General features: G+C 49.1%; 2 protein-coding genes across 2 annotated transcripts; one reads left to right on the plus strand and one right to left on the minus strand.

Moving 5' to 3' along the window:
• Nucleotides 1-12697: 12697 nt before the first annotated feature.
• Nucleotides 12698-15650, plus strand: HOO65_080441 (uncharacterized protein; the record flags this gene model as incomplete). The annotated part of the gene is made up of 4 exons (XM_071004146.1): nucleotides 12698-13032; nucleotides 13095-13480; nucleotides 13544-14424; nucleotides 14541-15650. The coding sequence occupies 4 exons, from the start codon at nucleotides 12698-12700 to the stop codon at nucleotides 15648-15650; spliced, it is 2712 nt and encodes a 903-aa protein (XP_070856671.1).
• Nucleotides 15651-17537: 1887 nt separating this feature from the next.
• HOO65_080442 (4-aminobutyrate aminotransferase) lies at nucleotides 17538-19097 on the minus strand (the record flags this gene model as incomplete). The annotated part of the gene is made up of 3 exons (XM_071004253.1): nucleotides 17538-18079; nucleotides 18130-18827; nucleotides 18925-19097. 3 exons carry the CDS (start codon nucleotides 19095-19097, stop codon nucleotides 17538-17540), a joined length of 1413 nt encoding a protein of 470 aa, XP_070856672.1.
• Between the last annotated feature and the right edge of the window lie 652 nt (nucleotides 19098-19749).

Genomic DNA, 19749 nt, shown 5'->3' on the forward strand with positions numbered 1-19749 from the left:
TTGTCCTCCCTGGTCCTCCCTTGTGCTCCACTGCTCATTTTTTGCAGAGGAATACAGTCGGGGCCGAGGAGTGCAATCAGCCAAGCAAACTACCTTTTTTTTTTTTCTTCCCTCTGCTGCCTTTCTTATTAAGCCGAACTGAATCAACCACAGGGCCTTTTCTGCCAAAGCAAGACACGTAAAAGCTTCCCTTTCTTCCAGGCCCCCGGCTGCCCCAAGCCCAGACCCAGACACAGACAGACAAACCAAGTCCCAGACTCCCTTTCCCCTGTGCTGGGTTATTTACATTTGTCTGCATTTGGAAAGCTGTTGCTTAGCAACTGAAACGGGCAGGCCTTGTTTGGGGAGTATTGTAATGTTACACGTTCTCTCTTGTAGAAGACCGATGGGGGGATGGATGGGACTTGGGATTTGTTAGAACTACAGGCTTTTTTTTTTTTTTTTTTCAATTTCTTCGTCTTTTTCCCACAGGTGCTTATTCAGGACTTGATCTCCGGCTCAAGGTAGCAGGCGTTGCTTGTGTCTCAGGCAATACTTGGATACTTGGGGGTGTAGATGGGGCTTTGCTCAGCTTGCTAGCTTAGGTATAGGCACCGTCTGTATAGCTGCTTGTTGAGTCAGCGCTCCGTTGCATGGGGGCAAGAATGTGCCCCAGCAGCAAGCTTACCTTTCTGCGATCAACGGACCGACTGAACACCAGTTCCAGTGAGGTAGTTGTCTCGCAACTGGCTTGTCAGCCTTTTCTTTAGGCATAGGAAGGAGCTCTCAGACACGCACACACACAAAAAACTATACATATGTATGCAGCTGGCGGCAGCTGTCAATATGAAGCCAGCCAGCGTCACTGCGCAACGGCACTACCCGTGTCAATAAGAATGTGCGTTTTCAACACAGAAGAACAAGCCCACGAAAAAACTCAAAGTCACAACTCGTCTAGAACCGTGGATCGACAAAGTACCATTGCTCATTACAGCCTAGAGCGGGCATGAATCAAAATCAAATCCTTCGCTTTCTTCTTCTGCTCAGTTTCTCGTTGCTTGCCTCAAACCGGCCAGCCAACTCCAAAACACACCGCCTCCCCACTTAACAGCGCAAATTGTATTTCTCTTCTGCACTTAACCGCCCTTATGCCCCATCAAAGTGCGCTTCAGCCGCTCGCAAGGTGAGGAGGGCAGGGTGATGAGCATGGATGGTGGTTGTTTGGAGAGGACAAGTCCTTTTGAGCCTGGGACTTGGGCCCTTCTTGACATACATAGCCTGCGTGATTGGCCGGCAGAGCGGTCCATTCAAGCACAGCTCTTTATATACAAAGGGGCGCCAGCTATATCTTCGTATCAACAAGCACCGGGCACATCATCAGCGAGCAAGAGAACACGGAATTAAAACATAAAATAGTCCACCAGAGCGAGCATAAACGCAACTACAGGGCAAGGAGCTTTGAAGAAAAACAGAAACAAAAACAAAGCGCCATTTTACTGGCCTTTCTCGCTAGCTTAGTAGCTTAAGCCGTTCTGGTACTAACGTTTCGGCATAATGCAACTTTGACGCTAGGAATTTAACACTAGAAGACAGAGAGCACAGAGGCCAAGAGATCAGAACCCGGTCAAATAGCCACCAGTAACCAAGCCTCGCTATTCGGCGAGAACTTGCAGATTTCGTACTGACCTGCGCCCATCGCACACCATCACACAGATCCAGGTGTGCATTATTATGTACTGATGTACTGGTGCTGTGTTATGCATGCACACACTTCAACCCATGAACGGCTTGTCTCTCCCATCCCTTCTTGTGCCCTTGTGCCTTTGTGTCTTTATCTTCTGTGTCTCTTTTCCCCTCTTCCATCTTGTCGATCCCCGCTCGTCACTATAGAGACACAAAAGCCTGAGATTTTGGGTCTATCTGGCCGACTTTAAGTGCTGCTTTGTAGCCAAGCTAACACCCTCCGTTTCCTGTGCTCAATATCCCCTTTCTTGCTCTGTATCAGAATCACGCCTATGTCGGTCTTGCTTCATTTTATTTTCTTTTGATCTTTCCATGCTGTATGGAAAGGAAAGGCCTCAAACTCCAAGCCAAGTAGGGCGGGCTCCCAGCCTCCTCCCCTCAGACAGGAGAGGGGGTGTGTAATAATTGCCAGCAGCGATATCCCTCTTGTTCCGGTCTGGCGGTTGTATAACTCGAGTCGTCTGCATTTGCCTGTCTGGTCCTTGGTCTGGGCTCTTGAATGCAACAGAACTTGGACTACCTGACTTAGACTTGAACCTGCACACACTTTAGCCCTCCCTCGCTTCCCTGACAAAGCCCCCTCCTCTCTTTTCCCTCTCGTCCTTCTCCCTCTCTTTATCCCCTTGCCCCACCTTCACCTTCGTCTAGAATGCTTGCCTAACACGTCTGACTTGCTTGCTCAGCTGCTCCGGTCAGCCAATACAAACAAACCTGCTTGAGTGTAGCGTTGTATTGGAGGCTTTCCTCTCCCCCAGGGCTGTGTATCACAACGTTGCTTGCTGTTAGGGCACGGCGCCAGACAAGACAAGCAGGCGGATTATGGCTCGGCTTCGACGCCAAACACATATCCCCCACTCTCCTCTAAAAACGAAGGGTTAACGGCACTGTCGGGGGCTTAGCCTGGCCTTTGGCAACATTCAAACCGAGAGCATGGGGGTGTAGAGATACAGACGAAGAGGACATCCAGTTTGACGACAGGGTGCTTAATCCCTTGCTGCAAGTGTAAGTAAGCTGCAGCAAGTTATGAATCGAACCACCCCTCCTCCTCTCTGTTTCCTCCGCTCCTACAGTTTCGCCGTGTATCATCGTATCGTAAAACCTCTACTACCAATCTACTTTATTTTATACCCTGTTCCGTCCCTCTCACAACACGATGATGGAGTAGACTAGGCTGGGTTGCTTGTATTTCCTCAGAGCCATAAGCATAGTTTGTTGTACTTGGTGAACCTGCGTTCGGTGTTCCCTAGCAACAAGGTGAGGGTTCTTTAATGTTCTGTACTCCCTGACTATCTAAGCTGATTAGTGCGTCTAACTTCTATATCTTACGGAGATAATGTTTTCCTTGGGATCACGACGCCAACGCCCTTGGCAACCAAGTTCTCACAGACAAAAAGCTAGAGCGACCTAAGAAAAAAAAAACAAAAGGCTGGGGAGGTGAAGGATCGGAGGGGAGGGGTCTGTCTTCATCAAGACTTTGCTCTTGGAAAATCACGATCGTGTGCACAGGCTATAACTAAGATCAGCTGTGGCCAAAAATGCGAGCTAAAGTGATAAATCAAAGACGAATTAAAAAGTCTCCGTCGGTGTGATGAGGCCAATAATGCATCTTAAAGATGCCACTGGCTATTACAGCGGGGTTTTTCTTTGGAGATATCAAACCCACGGTATAGCCAATAGAAGGGTGTAGGTGAACTTGGACAGGGTCTAGGGGACATGCAAAAAGCGAGCGCAAGTGCATCAAGTCCAATCACAGCCAATAACTTCGTCGTCCTTTGAGAATTATCCATAGGTTTTATGATCGCTGGAACCGGGGCAATACATACATAAATAGTCAAGCAAACAGGCCAGAAGAGGCCAAACAAATCGACGCAGCCTACCACAGCTAGCAGCGCAGCTTAAATGCAGCTCTTGCAGCTCACTAGTCAACCACGGCTACTTTACAGCTTGCAGCATGCATCATGCAATCCTATGGGAAAGCTAAGCTTTGTGTTGTTTGCTTGATTTCTAACTTGCAAGCTCTAGACAAAAAGAACAGCAGAAAAAATTAGCCTGAGCCTTCGGTTGAACCCTAGTATACACCTGCATTAGGGTCAAACGCCAGAGCTTCTATTTTTGGAACAACCTCCCCACTTCCCTTCTTCACACCGACGTCACATGTCAATTTTCGTGTGAACCCTTGTTCGGAGTGCTGTTCGGGTTTGTTTATTCTCATGTTTTAACAAGGGCTTTAAGAGAAACCGTCCATAGACGCTTATTCTTCTTTTTCTTCTTTCTTGCTTTCATGTTCGTTCTTTACCGCTAGTTTAGGCACTAAGAGTGCTGATTACACTTCGTATCCTGTTGCCACACTTCACTTCACACCTGTGCGTCTTGTTCCTTTGCATCCATTTACTGGGCCAATTAGACCTTGAAACTCGCCTTCCTTGCTCTTCCTCCAACGGGTAGAGTGGACAAGTTGAAAAAAAAAAATGTCTCTACGCTAAACCCCATACTGGTAAGACAAGTCCGAAGGTTTGTGTGTGGAAGGGTTGACATGGTCTAGTTTCAATGCGTATCATATCAGCAACATGTATGCTGAAGGCTTAATTATCAAGGAACCGCTTGATGATACGTACGACGACATAGCCTACTGGTATCCTCAATGGCCATGGGCTTTCTCCCAGCCCGAACCAGCCTACAAAGGTGCAAATCTAGAGGCCCCAAAGGCTAAAGTGTCACGCTAGCTGTACACATATAGTACGATCCTGTTGTCATGGTGAAGGGCTCACACGGACGAGGCAGTTTTCTGGTTATCCCTCTTCGTCTCTGTGCTTGGGGGAGGCTGGAGGCTGGAGGCCAATTCCCTAATTCTTTTTTTTTTTGCTCACTGTCTTTCCCCGATAGATAGAGTGGCTTCAAATCCAATGCACCCTTGCGGATCTTCTCTGCTTCTTTCCTTTTCTTTGACTATAATATGAAAATCGGGCTATTCGTGATACCCCTCTTCTGCTGCCACACAAGCCAATATAGTTCACATACTATGCTTGAGCTGCAGCTCGCCTCAGTCGGCTTTTTCCATCCTCTGGTCGCCCGGGCCTGCAAAACTTTTCCCCCCCTTCTTTCTTTTCCTTTTGTTCCTGCTAGACAGATTGTTAGAGGTTGTCCATGGTGATAAAGAGGGCGGTGCTTGTTTTGTTGCCAAGAGCCACGCCGCGTTTCACTCCAAAAACGCGTTACTCTGACATCGAATAATATGGGTACCTTGTGGTCTTTTTTTTTTTTTTTTTTTTTTTTTTTTTGGAAGGTGGGGTGCATACAAAGTAAACAGTTATCCACTTTAGGAAGACAATGGACACGGTCTCACGTGACGAGCAACCCATAGCCAATCAAAGCGCAGATTGAACACATTGTTCTCTCTTGTTTCCCCTTCCTTGTCGCCTCTTCTTCCGTGGGATCAGCGGCCCTGTGCTTCCAAGCCTTGACTACAACCATCGACTGACTAGTGATGTTTAATTTTCTTGGTCTTCTCCTTCTGTGGCTCCAACTGAAACTTCATTAATCCAACTCTAGTTCAGCAAACCCCGTTGTAGCATCCTGACTGGGTTCTAGCTGCCTTCAGACTGTTGCTGAGATGCGACGCACATTCATCAGACATCTCCACTTCGATGGAGGAGAAAGCGAAGGGGAGGGGGCATCTTGTGGAGATAGTGGGCGAACAAGGGAGCGAATGCAAGAAAAAGAGCGGTTAAATTGAAATTGGCCGCTACTAGAACGGTAATGTTGAAAGAAGGGCGGTCTACAGATCCAAACTAAACGGGTACTTGGTCTTTGTGAAGTTACGAAGCTAACTTATCCAGGCATAGAAATGTAGACTTGACCACAATACGAACGTAACGATAACAACGCCACGACGAATAACACCGCCAGCTAGCTAGTACGCAGAAAAAAATACAACAGCCTCCATATCGTCTGCCATTGTTGTTTGTGCAGCGCTTCGGGATCCTCGTGGCCAGTGTCCTGTCCACCCACCGTATCGGCATTACTGGACGAAATTTCACAGCAAGATGGGCCCTTCTCCACGAGAAAACAAGGTCTTACCCCGTGCGGGCTTTTGTCGATGACGATAATATCGTTTTTTTTTTCTCGCCTTTCCTCCTTGTCTCTCCCATTTTCGCTACGCTTTTTCCCCTCTCTCCTGTTATGGGGTCCCTGTTTACATGAAAGTTTTGATCTGTCCAGCTTGCCTCATTGAACATAGTATAGCAGACAGACAACTTAGTTGGCTCGGGTATTAAGTAATTGGGCTTGTCATCTACTGGGCTTCTCGCTGATTATTTCTTCCCAACTTCAGCATAACGAACGATCTAGCCTGAGGGCTGTCAAGGCCTGGGCTCGGGGGTCTGGGCGTTGGCGGCTACAAACTTCGTGTTAGGGTTCTCGCAACGGGTATAGCTCGGACGCTTAAGCTTATAACAGCACAGGTTGTCTGCCCCAATGTTTGCTCTCCTAATCTTGAATTGGCAGTGCTAGACCGTGATCTCCGTTGGTGTATGGCATGGGGATGGTTTCCCGGTTGGTTACCCTGACAGTAGCTCATGATGGCCATTTCGTTGCTAAGGACTGGCGTTGTGCTTCTTTTGCTGTGAGCTGAGTATTGGTTCCATCGTGTGACTTGTCTTGGTTGACTTGACTTAGATTTGTCGGTTAGATGGCAGGGGCTCCCTTAGGGAAAAGTCGAGGCCGACAGAGCCTCCTTTTCCTGCACTACAAGATTGACAAAAGTTGAAGAAGTCCGGTGAGAAATTATTGCAAACTGCAGTTGGCAATCCTTTCGAACAGCGTAGGGTAAGCCTCCCGCCTCTCCCTGTCTGTGACACAGCTTGCTCACAGTGATGGTCAAGTATTTCGTCGTATTTTTAGAGTCTCTCATCATTATTGATGGGGCCAGGGAGTTTTTGTGCTTTGAACGAGATGAGGATGAGGCTAATATCAAACACCTCTCATCTCCTCTCCCATTCACCGCCTCTTCAAATACTTGTTATTGCTGTGGTTTCTTTTATTAATTCGTCTTTTTTTCCTTCTAGAAGTAATTTCGAACCCCTTCTAAAGAGCAATGGAAGCCCGTCCGCTTGTTAGTTGTAGATCTTGCTTGATTTCTTTTGTGGCTTGATTTTTTATCAAGTTGGCTCTGCCCATCGCCCCTTACAGTAGGGGTTGGCTACTTACATTGGCGACTTGGACGCAGAGCTGCGAGAAACCGCGGAAGCCAACATATTATACGCATACTGTAGCTCACGTCATTTACACATGCATTTTGCGTGCAGCAGTCCTACGGCGTCTTGTGAACACAAACAGCCCCTAAAAATGTTTCATAGAGGCTCAAAACAAAGGGACAGGGCTTTTTTCCAAAGTCAACAGGGTTATTAACCCTGGCATGGATATCGCCAAAGACGCCTGGCCTAGAAGACAGACTGCCCTGCGCAGGCCAAATGCTGGGCCTGGCGTCTTCGCCAAATTCCTGCCTGTTCTAATTTTTATTCTTCTCGAGTGCATCGCCAGCTTTGATCATTTAGCCAAGGCTGAGGCTAAGGCTAAGGCTCGGGTTTTCATTAGGTATTTCCGTAGGCGCTGCTATACTAGCCATATTTTCAGCAAGGTTTGTGATCTCCCTAGGGCCTATCCTTCCCCAGGCGGTTGCTGTTTTGTTTCCCTATACTTCTAGGTGGGATAGACAGCCGGCAAGCCAGATATAGCGAAACAACATGGGGTACTGCCCCCCAGAAACATCAACAACAAGGAAAGTTTGCTGGTGAAAATGACTCGTGAGTAAGGTAATCTCCTAGGGCTCTGGGCTATAGGCCCCAGAGCCCTGAGTTTGTCAACCCTGGGCCTTGTCTGTATGTTTGTATGTATGTGTACAGCCTACATGGGGTCTTTATGCTGTTTGGTGTTCCAGTGCGAAGGGGCAGAGAAGGGTTTTACTTCTTTTTGCTACTAGCATTGCCATCCTGAGATGCTTTTCTGGGGGAGGGTTTGGCCGTCAGTGAACTGAGACGAAGGGCAGTCGCTCGTTCAGACGAAGGGGGAGGGGGCGCTTTGTTTTGCTTACAAGGTCGCCTGGCTGGCTTCCTGTACATGGCTTTCTTACAGGGCCTCTCTTCACAGGGCCTCTCTGCACAGGGCCCCTCTGCACAGGGCATCTCAGGGCTGCTTACAGGGCTTTCAGCATCTCCAAATATACCTTCTCCCCCTTTATAATGTCAAGCACAATTTCATCAACCTGCATGCACGCAAGGTTTCGTTAGCTCAACCCAGCGAGCCCAAGTTATTTGCTCGTTTCCCTGTGCACTAGTCCCAAGTCGCTGAACTCATTTTGAAAGCTTTGGGCTTAGGCGAAGTGAGTATATGCATGGTTTAATGTCCGCTTATGCAGGTTCCAACTCGTGCACAAGGTTTGAGCTGCGAGCTTCGCTCCTTTTTTCTTGTCTTTATTACTTTATGTTACTTTATGAACTACAGTCCCTTGTTAACCTAGGATGAATTGACTGCCCTAGATGCAGGTCCGGCATATTATACGTGCATGTTTGTACAGTACCCATGCTGTATTTATGTCGTCTATATGTACGTACAGGGTCCCTAATTTACACAATACACTACTAATAGAACTTTGTGCAAATTATACTGGCATTGGGTAGAAATTGGAGGGCACTTTCCAGGCTTTTCTTCAGGGCTTCTACCAGGTCACGCACAAGTTATGCTGGCTCAACTAAGCCATTCTCCCCAGGATAAAGCCCACATCTAGCAGGCCATCTGCTCCTGGATCACCTGCCAGATCACCGCTTTGCTCTTGCTGCAGTGTTAAGGGAGGAGAAAGAGGCTGCTCAAATTTCGATACTGACTGACCGACTAAACGAAAAAGGGAGCCTGATGCAGGTACAACACGCACGCACTACAGGCAAACACAATTTGGCGGAGCGTTGTTGCTGGGCAGAGATTAAGAGAGATCACCGTTCTAATACCTGTGTCTGCTAAGCCGCTCTGGGTAGCTGCATCGCGGACGTAGTGCGGATGCGGTGCGGGTGTGAGGCGCATGCATGCTCATATTATCACTAGAACAAGAGCTAATATCGATAAGCCCACACACTTGCATATGTACTGTGTCGGTGGGGGGTGGTAGGCCCAAGGCTGACTACGCACTGTCCTTGGCAAGCTTTGCTGCCTTTGCTATCTAGATTAGCGTGTCTCTAGATTGGGTAGTCAGGTGCTACTGTTGTTGCTGCTTTTTTGCTGTTGTTATTATTTATGTTTTGGTTACGAGGACAACCACAAATGAGGGGCACATGATGTGATGTTACTGAGGATATCTTGAGATTGTTTGCACAGTATTGTTGAGATTGAGGGCCCAAGATCACTTGCACACAGCCTAGCCTTAAATCCTCACCTCTACCAAGTCAATGTGGTTTGCTGGCCGGATTAAGCTGCACTGCATGCCAGCATGACATGAATGCTATGCCTATTGGAGAATACTTTTCGCATTGTCTTTAAATGTGTCGAACTTGTGCTGGGTAGGCTAAGAAAAAATTGCCCTTGAGGTGATTGACTGATATGTAAGCTTGACAGACGGGTGACGTAAATCACAAGTTCCTGCAGTGCCGCAGTCTGGGCTAAGCCTATTCTTCTTGGTAGAATATTTCGATTAGATAGTACGTAAACTCTTCCTAGCAAGCCCGGAAGCCCTCTGCTGGTTAACAGCAAGCAAGCGCCTTTCGCCAGAGACATAATTGCGATGACATGATCCGAGCCATGCTTTCTTTCTTGCCTAGATGCATTGAGTTTAGCATGATTCCTTCCCATAGATAGCCGGTCAATTGGCGCTCAACCTTGTGGCTCGACGCATGTGTAGTGCTCTACTCTCCCTTAGGCGATTGACCGAGAGCCGCCCCTAGGAACTCTGCTCTATGTCACAGTCACGCAGTGCTAGAGCAGCACAAGCTTAGGCGCATAGCACGAGAATCGTGTTTCTCAATGGAGGCATTATGTCTTGAGCTAGTGAAGATCGGATCATGATTTAGGTTGAAAGGGAGGGAGAGGGGTTTGCCTAAGCTGCACAGTGCCTCTCACACGCATTTTTATCTTTATTTTTAGCCATTTAATCGCGAGTTGCAAAAAAAGGGAGGGAAACGGGCCTTTCCCTTTGCGTCCGTCCCTCGAAACTTCATATCCAGGGCAGGTATTTCATCTCACTGGGCCACTTTGAACGAGAGTCAAGTCTTCCTAGGGATACTGAAGGCCATTCAACACGATCTTCCTTAGGCACTTTGGGAATCAAGAGCGTCGCTTCCAAGCCTGCATTTGGTGGTGTTGGCGAAGGAACAGGCAAACCAATTAGTGAGTTGTTCTTCAGTGTGGGGAAGTCAAGTTAGTTTGGGCTGGTTGCCACGAGGACGAGTCAAGTTGTGAAGAAGGGGGGGGGGGGGTTGCTGGACATCTTGAACTCCTCCCCTCACTTGCATCTTTGTCACGACAAAAGGGAAGATGGCCTCGTGTTGGGAGTTCCAATACAGAATGAGGGGGTTGGAGAAGGCCGAGGAGAGAGTAGGCAAAGGCCAAAGGTTTTCTTCGAAAAGTCTCTAAGCGAACTCGAAGATTACAGAGCAAAAGGCCTAGTCTGCGAGGGACCGACTTTAAGCTTCATTATGAACCCGCACACTATCAAGTGTCAACCGCCGGGACGAGGAATCTAGATTTGCATGCCTTACAAGGCTTAGCTAAGGTTCAAAGGGCAAAGAGTGAGAAAACTTGTCGACAACGGTCTAAATTCCCTTTGTAGGCGCTATGCATTGCCCTCTAGGGCTCGGGAATACCGAAATCAAACACGAAGCCTTGGTCTTGTTTTTTTCCGGAAAAGCTAATGACATGTCGTCTGGAAACACGGTCTAAATTATATCGGGACTCGAAAATAAGTGGGTACATAGAAAACGCCGGACCAGGGTTATGTAATGGCCAGGGTTAATATTCGGCCCCACTTTGATCTTGAATCAACGGAACTGAGACGTAAGGGGTGGAGAGAAGGCTTGATGAGTAGATTTTGGGCTTTGGGCTGCGCAGTGTTGCTTGTAGAATTTTCCAAAAGCCGGGATCAACCAAAAAAAGCCCAAGACTTATGGATAAGCGTGTCGTGTGTGGTAGTCCCTTCCTGAAAGTGATTGCAAGGAATGGCCGAGGCCAGCTGACAGCATCTACATTAGCGGATGGGGGAGCGCGAGAATGGGGAAAGGAGTTGACATATGGTAGTAGAAAGTATCCGCTCGGTTTCTTTCGCTTTAATGAGTCTGTCTGATGGCATAGGCGCCATAGTAGACTTTGAGTCGGTGGTAGATGAGTTGTGTCCCTGGCTCAGTGTCTTTGTGTCACAACACGATCATGCAACCAAAGCCTCAAGGCTAAGACAAGCACACTGCGGCTAGTTGGGCCGGGATGCTTCCATGTCACAATGTACTCGAGACACTGGTAGAGATGGGTAGAGAAACCTGTGCATCAACCCAAGTACAAGTACAAGGGGTCCTACTCAGAATGTATCTGGGCAGATGTTGTAGTTGCAGCATCATCACCACGCAAGGCTGCAGCGAGGAGGTTTGGCAGATAGGCGTCGAGCATTACTGGCCCATTTATAGAGCGGTCCTGGTGCCCGAGGAGTCCTCTCTATTATGGGCAGTTCCACATGTTCGGCGGCCCGTAAAGTGGGGCTGGTTGTGCAACTTTGAATGGGCGCTTCCTATTGGACAACTAGGACTTGTCTTATTGCTGTGAAAGAATGAAAAGAAAAGAAAAGTGGAGCAGAAGAAAAAATACGGAGAAAAGAGAATAGCGGGTGAACGACAAACAAGAAAGCAAGAGAAAACCCACTTTGGTGGGGAGATAAGATAAGGAAGGATGGAGAAGGAAGCAAAAAATCCGGGAACTCCAAACGGTAAAGAGATGGCAAGAAGCAAAAGGAAGGCCAAGATTCAAGAACGGCGGACTGAACTGGAGAGCCGCCTTCTTGGTTTTCTCTGCTTCCTTCTTTTTTCTTAGTTGCATGCATGCATGCATTCATTCATTCTTTTTCTTTCTTTTTCTCATTGCTTTTTCTTAACTCCTGTTGGGCGAGAGGAATAGGAAGTCGCCCCGTCGCGTGGCACTTGCTCTATTTGTTCCACTTCGTTTTCTCCATTTTTTTCTTGCAAAAGGCCTCCCTCCTTATGTAGGTAGGCTAAGAAATCAAAAAGAGAAGGCGCAGCTGTGACGACAACTTGATTAGGAAGGATAAGGAGAGGCCAAATCGGTTAATTTCAGCCTTTGTCTTCGTATCGACTAACCTTGCGACTTGTTCACCTTCAACACCATCAAACTCCTTTTTACTTTCTTCTACAGACGTGAGGACGCAAGTACAAGCTTGCTTTTGTCCCTCGCCAATTTAAACGACGAAGGAGAGACTACAAATACAAAGACTGGCGATTTCCCTGCTTGGCTTGCTCCCCATCACGCAATCTGAAAAAAACAGGGCCACGATCCTAAAGTGATGCTGCCTTATCGGACGAGGCTAACCAACCGATAAAGAAATAGACGGAAGGTACAGACAGCTACAGCTGCCTGTTGATTTTTGATTCTTGCGGGCAACTACCTACCATTTCATCTCATCTCATCCTTCTCTCTTTCTCTCCCCCTTTTCCATTCCTCTTTTCCTTTTTCCTTCTCCTTTTCTTCCTCTCTTCTTTTACACGCACAGACCAGTGGCCTCATTCATCAATCTTGCATCGGCTGTTCTCTTGTGCGACGTCGCTCAACCTCCAGCCGTGAGACGACGAGTGGCATATGAGGCGCCACGAGTCCAGCATCAGGTTTTGCTGTGCTGCGCTTGAGCTCACGTGAGCCGGGGGTCTAAAACAGACGAGACATAAATCTTCATCCCTGCCTACAATACGGGACGTCAGAACTTGACAACGTCGACGACAATATGGATGCTTCTCAGCAAACGGCGGCGTCTGCCTCTGGCCAACCTGTGATTACTGCGGCGGCGGTACCATCCGGGACGCCATCTACGGGCCCCGGAGTCCCCGGAGGCCCCGAGCTGGGCCCAGGCACGGCCGCGGCTTCTGGAACTAGCGCTGATCACATGCGGAGAACAGCTGGCGGAAACGCAAGCGGCAGTGGCATTGGCAATACGGCGAACGGTGGGCCCGTACCCGCTAGCACAGGCTATCAACGAGGAGGGGCTAGTGTCAATGGCGGCGTGCCTAAACGTCGGCCTCGCAGAGTCGATGAGCGTGACCGTAAACGGGCAGTGAGAGCGTGAGTTTCGGCGTGCCAATCTAGTAGCACCAATGTGTCTCAGATGCTAACAAAAATTCTAGATGTGATGAATGTCGCCGCCAAAAGGAAAAGTGCGAAGGTGGGATTCCTTGCCAGCGTTGTGCGCGGCTTAATCGATCTTGTGGTTTCACTGGCCAGCCCTCACGCGACGTGGATTATACTGCTAGCCGCAATGTGTCTCGCGAGCCTACAGAAATGACACAGAGACTGCGTTACATGGAAAAACTGCTCACACACTTTACGGGACGGTCAAATCTGGATACGACAACTCTTAAGAATTTGGCCGACGCTGTTGATCGACAACGCGGAGAGGCCATATTGGGCCCAGATGCCGGCGAGGCTGTGGATGATGGATCACAGAGTTCGGAACATCTCGGTGTTGATGCTGAGAATTTTACAGTGCAGCCACTTGAGAGCAACATAGCACGTGAGTATCAATTGGTGTACACTATATGCGTCTAGGCCATGAAGTTGACTCGTTGACGGACAGACTACTCGGGCGAATTCTCACACTGGAATTTTTCCATGCGCATTAAGCAGTGGATCGAGAACTGCAACAAGGAATCTCGTGGAGGTGAGCAGCCGGCCGATCCTTTGACGTTTAAGGAATATTACCGGGCCGAAGAGCTGCAGTCACCATCCAACACTGTTATGTCTCTTTCGTCACTCCCACCACCATACATCACGGGGTATCTTGTCGACGCTTTCTTCAAACACGCAGAAAGCAACTATTTTTTTGTCGAGCGCTCTTGGCTCATGGAGAAAATTAACCTGGCCTACGAGAATCCCGGCGTCTTCACCCACCGCGACGTTGGCACTGTGGGCATGATTCTCATAATCCTTGCTATTGGCACGCAGTATGCCTATTTAGACAATGAGGGCGAAAGACCCACTCGGTTGGGGCAAGGTATGCATCCGTCCGAGGGCTCGCCGTACGAAGAAGATGCTGTTGGTGTGATGTTTTATCAAAGAGCGTGCATGCTGGTGCCTGACATTATCACTATTGCATCACTGGAAAGTGTTCAGGCATGCTTGCTTATTGGTCTGTACACACTTCCATTGGATGCATCAGGGCTGTCCTACATCTACCTCAATCTGGCTCTCAAGTTGGCTATTCAGAATGGGATGCACCGCAACTACTCGACTAACGCATGGCCGGCGGTTATTCGTGAAACTCGGAACCGTGTATTTTGGACAGCCCATGCTATTGAGAGGAGAGTTGGAATATTCCACGGAAGGCCCTTGTCCATTGCGCCCTCAGAGGTTGATGCGGCTTTGCCTTCACTGGACCCGTCCGTGTGGCCGGTTGATCTGCCGGCCAATACAGCACACATGCTGGCTACACTTCAGCTAAACAAGACCCTTACCAAGGTTTGTCGGGAAATGTGAGCTACATCCTTGCACCTCTTTTCGCCAAGAGTAATTCTCGTCGTCAACCTCAAACTAACACAGCTTTTAGTCAATTACTTAAAACTGGAACTCGGCAGGAAGCTACCGAGGTATTTAATCGTCTTATTGAAACTAAGAACGACCTGCACAAATGGTGGGATATTCTGCCAACAAACAAGTTCAACAAGGACTTTTCTGGTGCTATCTTATTCACACGGTCAGATGCTCATTTGCGTCTTGAGTATTGCCTTTTGCGCATGTACGCTGGCCGGCCGTTTGTCTTTCCCCGCGGTCTTGGGCGGTATAATAATGTCGCTGCTACAGAGGCTAGTCCCTCGACGTCGGGTGCAACGCCGACTAGTTCAACATCTACCTCCAAGACACACCCACGAGCTTTGCTTGTTACAGACTGCATAGAGGCTGCTCTGGGGATTATTGAGACGTGCAAGGCCCTCAACAAGACAATTGGCCTTGCTCGTGCATCATATACCGAGTTCAGCGCGTGTCGCGCCGCCTTGCTGGTGATTGTCACCCAGTGTCTACAAAAGCGCACAGATAGATTACGTGATGCCCTTCGCGAGGGCATGGTCATGATCAAGTCTATGGCGGCATGGGGTGAATCTGCACGTTCCGAGGTCTCGCTACTTGAAGTATTCGAGTGTGCTGTGGACAAATTGGATGCTGCCGCATCAGGAAACGGTAATGGGGCAGCGTCCAACGGTGCTATGACTGACGAGGAGAGTGGATACGAGCGGTTCAAGAAATGGCAAATGCTTTGGAAGCAGCCGTCGTCCGATGCCCCTACTACGGCAGCCTCGGTCATGGGCGGCGGAGGACCCGAGAGCACGCGTATGGAAGACGATGACGGGGATAGCATCGTGCTATCTACAACCACTGGAGCTGCCCATCCGGAGCCCAACGGCCCGCCTCATGGAATGCCCGCAGGTGTTGGCGGCGGCGGAATCGGCGGTCCTATACCGCCACACCCATTAGAATTCTGGCGTGGCGCTTTGACCCGGCAAGAGCCAGCTTCGACGGCAATGCAAATGCCGTCGACCTTTTTCGGGACGGACGAGACCTTTGCCTCGTTCCAGCAGACACTGGATGAGTATTCCATGTCTATGCAGGCTGGGTTCAGTCCGCTGATGGACGGGGCAGGTCAGACGCCGGGTAGTGGGCTGGGAGGGAATGTATGGATGAACATGTAGGAGAGATAAGCATAGCACTTTTTTGTTTACTACTTTCTTTGGAAAGGGTGTGTGGATTCGACTGATATACTGATATAGTAATGCACGTGTCTTATAAGAAAGATTGATTTTGTTTTCTCAGTTCCAGTATTCCCCTCATAGTGTGGTTGAATGTGGGCTGGTTGTCGTCGGAAATTCCTAGTTGCGATAGATGAGGGTATCATCGCTTCTTGGGCGTAGTAGGGTTTATAGGCGCCGAACGTGGTCCATCAGATTTAGACCAAGGGGGATGGATATGAAGGCTGCGCCTATGTGCCACGAGCAAATGCCGCCAACTTGGAGGCGTGAATTGTTGCGCTGCCATTTTGAAACAGCCGCGTTCCACCGCATAGGACAGGAGACGACTCTTGAAAGCCTCTGAATATCCTTAAGGACAAATATTGTTGTGAGACGGACTGCGTCGATGGTGGATGTCTGGCTCGTTCTCCTGGCTTGCTGCCTAGTAGGCTTGAGAAGCTTGATCTTGAACGTGGGCTCTCCAATGTCCCGGATCCTTGTACATTGCTATTGCCGGGCTTACTATTGCTGATGTGAAATTCGTCCAAGACTATTGCTTGAAGCTGTTGTTAATGGACAAACAGATGGATGCTGGCCTCGAATCGGCACACCTTAAGCAACCCTAGTGTATCACGTGCTGCATCAGACACAGTAAAACGGCATCATACATCGGTGCATTTCGGAGAGCACGCAAGGTCGTAGAACTTTAATGAAACCTCAGTTACTATAGTGCAACCAGCTGCACGCTTCCACAAATACAGCTTCGTCTACTCGATTTACATGACTGCTTTCTCTGCGCTATCCCGTACCACTTACGCTACTAATATTATTAATACTATTATTTCCACGCAAGAGCGAGTAATGGAGCTAAGCTGCATTCTCCGCGATTACACCCTTTCCGAGACTGTGTATGATTCATTGCAGTTGTAGGCTTTGCTCTCATTAAACGCAGCTCAGGCCATCGAGTTCATAGCCAACGAAGCGAAGCCGATCTTGTCATATGCTCGCCATTTTCGTGCGATATTATGGCAAAAAACCCTTATCTTTGCGCGTACCAGAATCGGAGATCAACTCCACCGTTAACCACAGCCTTTTCCGTCATCGTGCCGGTCAATGGCACATGTCGACTATGAAACATTGCCCGAGACCCAACAACATATTGAGTTTTGGTCACAAGACGAAAGCATGGCAATGGATGGAACTCTTTTGACTTACATAGGGATGGTGGAGGGACACCGGGCCGGTGGCATGCTAGTAAGCAGCAAGCAAGGCAAGTCAGTCTCCTTCACTCCTCCGGGACCGGAATTAGCGAATCCGGCTGCAGTGTCTATTCCTCCTTTTCCTCGTCGGGAGGAAACCCACTTGTTTGGGGAGCGCTGTAAGCTGTGGTCAGTGAGAAGATCAAGCATAGGTACAGCTTGATATTGAGCTACGGCAAGAGCAAGCGCCACAACTTGGTCTTTGCAGAGGCAATATGCATAGACCCTAATAGAGATTATGATTAGGGTCTATATGATACACTATGACGTAATGAGCGTCTAAATGAAGACCGTTACCAAAGTCTTGAAACTAGAAAAAATATTCTCCATTTTGTTATTGTATATAAAAACAAGAGTTTCAACCTGCATTGAAGTAGGCGATAATAAAAGTCACCGTTATATCGCGTGTATATCCCAAGCAAATAAAACCAAAAAAAAAACAAACAAACACCGAGCTAGATAGGAATGGACGAAGCACCGACTTGAAACCCAGGACAAAGCTGCATGTAAAAGCAAAAGTAAAAGAATAAAGATGACAAGGGCAAATGAAGAAAGGGGCGGGGAAAGAAGGTAACTGAGACCAACTCGCAGCTTACAGCTCGGATAGAGCCTTGTCCAGCGCGCCAACCAGCAGAGGGATGTGCTCCTCGGTGAAGATCAGCATGGGCCGCAGGCGAATAGTCGATTTTCCGCAGCTGCCAATAGTGACGCCAAGTTTCCGCATAGAGGCGATCAGCTTAGCGGGATCGGTGGTGTCGAAGGCAATGTAAGTGCCGCGGTTCTTACCGCGCAGGTTAGCAACCTTGCCACCAGGGTACTTGAGGGCAAGCTTCTCAATCTCAGCGTAGAGCAGATCACCGACACGTGCGGTCTGGGCGACCAAATCGTTGGCCTGGATCTCCTCAATAATAGCCTTGGAGACCAGCACGCGTGCCAAGTCGCCGATCCAAGTGTTGAACTGGCGGTACGCCTTGTCAGGGATGAGCAGCTCGTCGCCAAAGAAGTAACCGGCGGTTTGGGCCTTCTTGGAGAAGGTCACTAGGTCGGGTGGCGAGGTCAGGTTCCAATGCTCATGAGCCCAGAATTTTCCAGTGGAGCCAAAGCCTAGGGAGGAAACAGAGTTAGTATGAGAGGCTAGTGTATTCATAGGAGTATGGGGCAAAAAAAAAAAAAAGAAGACTTACCAGTCTGAACCTCGTCCACAATCAGAGCAACGCCGTGCTTCTTAGTTAGGTCACGTAGGCCCTGAAAGAAATCAGCAGAAGCATGGTTATCGCCACCCTCTGACTGGATGGGCTCGACAATCACGGCAGTGACGGGAGACACCCAGGTCTTGATCAGCTCCTCAACAGCATCCAGGCACCGCTGCTCCTCTGCCTTGTTCTCCTCCACATGAGCCTCGAGGGGATACTTGAGCGCAGGGAATGGGGCCTTGGGCCAGTTGAAGGCAGGGATGTCCAGCTTGTGCACAGCCTTGGAGCGGGTAGTCGACAGCGAGCCGAAGCCACGGCCGTGGAATGAGTTCTCGAACGACATAATGGCCAGCTCGGGAGAGCCCGGCTTGGCGTTGTTCAGGCACGATGAGGACTCCTCGTCAGTCCACTCAACACCTAGACCACGCTTACGGCGCATGTATAGCATCATAGCAGCCTTGAATGCCAGCTCGTTGGCCTCAGAGCCAGACTGGGCGGTGAAAATGTACTTGAGGCCTGGGGGAGCGGCCTTCATTAGGCCGTTCTTCAAAGCGTCATTCCATGCCAGTGACGGGAAGTTGCCGGTGGCAGGGCGGTTGACCAGGGCTGAGACCATAGTAGGGGAGGAGGCAGCAGCGATCAGGTGCTTGTTGTTGTAGCCGACAGGAATAGAAGCAATCTGGGAGTAGCTACCAGGGAGGACTCGTCAGCAGGGGAAGAGCAATAGAGAGCGTCCGAGTCGAGAAAAGTTATACTAAAACCAGACAGTCTTCAGGCTTTACTTACACATCTAGGAAGCGGTTGCCGTCAACATCAACCAAGTAATTGCCCTCAGACTTGTCGTAGTCGGCGACAATTTGCACAGCACGGGCATCAAAAACCTCGCCTAGGGCCTGGATAGCAGCCTGGGTCTGGGGGCCAGGCACAGCAGTAGAGACGGAAGGCTCAAGGACAGACATGGCGAAGGGAAATATAGAGGAATGCCAAGGAGGAGAAATTGAATATAGACAATCACAGGATGGGCGTGGAGGGCGACAAAGAAAAGAAGAGCGAAGAAGAAAGTAGAGAAGAAGATGTTTCAAATTTCAAGACAGCATGGGGGTTTGGGCTATATATACTCGGGACGAATTCAGTTGGTAGTTGCCAGATTAAATAGTGGCATGAGTGTCCAGCACCGAAGGGGTAACTGCCTCTTCTATCTATATTCCTGTTTCCCCCTTCCCGTTTGGGAAGCTCTTGTATTCACCTTGATATCAGGGACCTCCGAGAAAGCGCTCTAGTGGAAACGGAGTTGGACCAAGCGGTTTTTTATTCCTTTTTCATTCTGCTATCTTGCCGGAATCTGGCACGGTTTTTGACGGCAAAGCGAAGCATGTGACTGTTCAAGCTAAAGCTCACCCAATCACGTCAGGCTTGTTTTTTTTGCGTATGAATTCGTTTGGTTATGTGTATGTTTATTCTCGCTGCAAGGCCGGGAACCAGCTCCGGCAGGGCCTCCTCCTCCACCTCATAATTCTAATAAACCATGTTAAGGGCGTCCGATCTCACAACTGTACTCTTAACGAAGTTTGGGGCCGACATGAAAAGTGGAGCACTGACACCGGACCGGCC

Source organism: Ceratocystis lukuohia (genome assembly GCF_044167205.1).
Source record: "Ceratocystis lukuohia strain C4212 chromosome Unknown Supercontig8_pilon, whole genome shotgun sequence".
Classification (NCBI taxonomy): Eukaryota; Fungi; Ascomycota; class Sordariomycetes; order Microascales; family Ceratocystidaceae; genus Ceratocystis; species Ceratocystis lukuohia.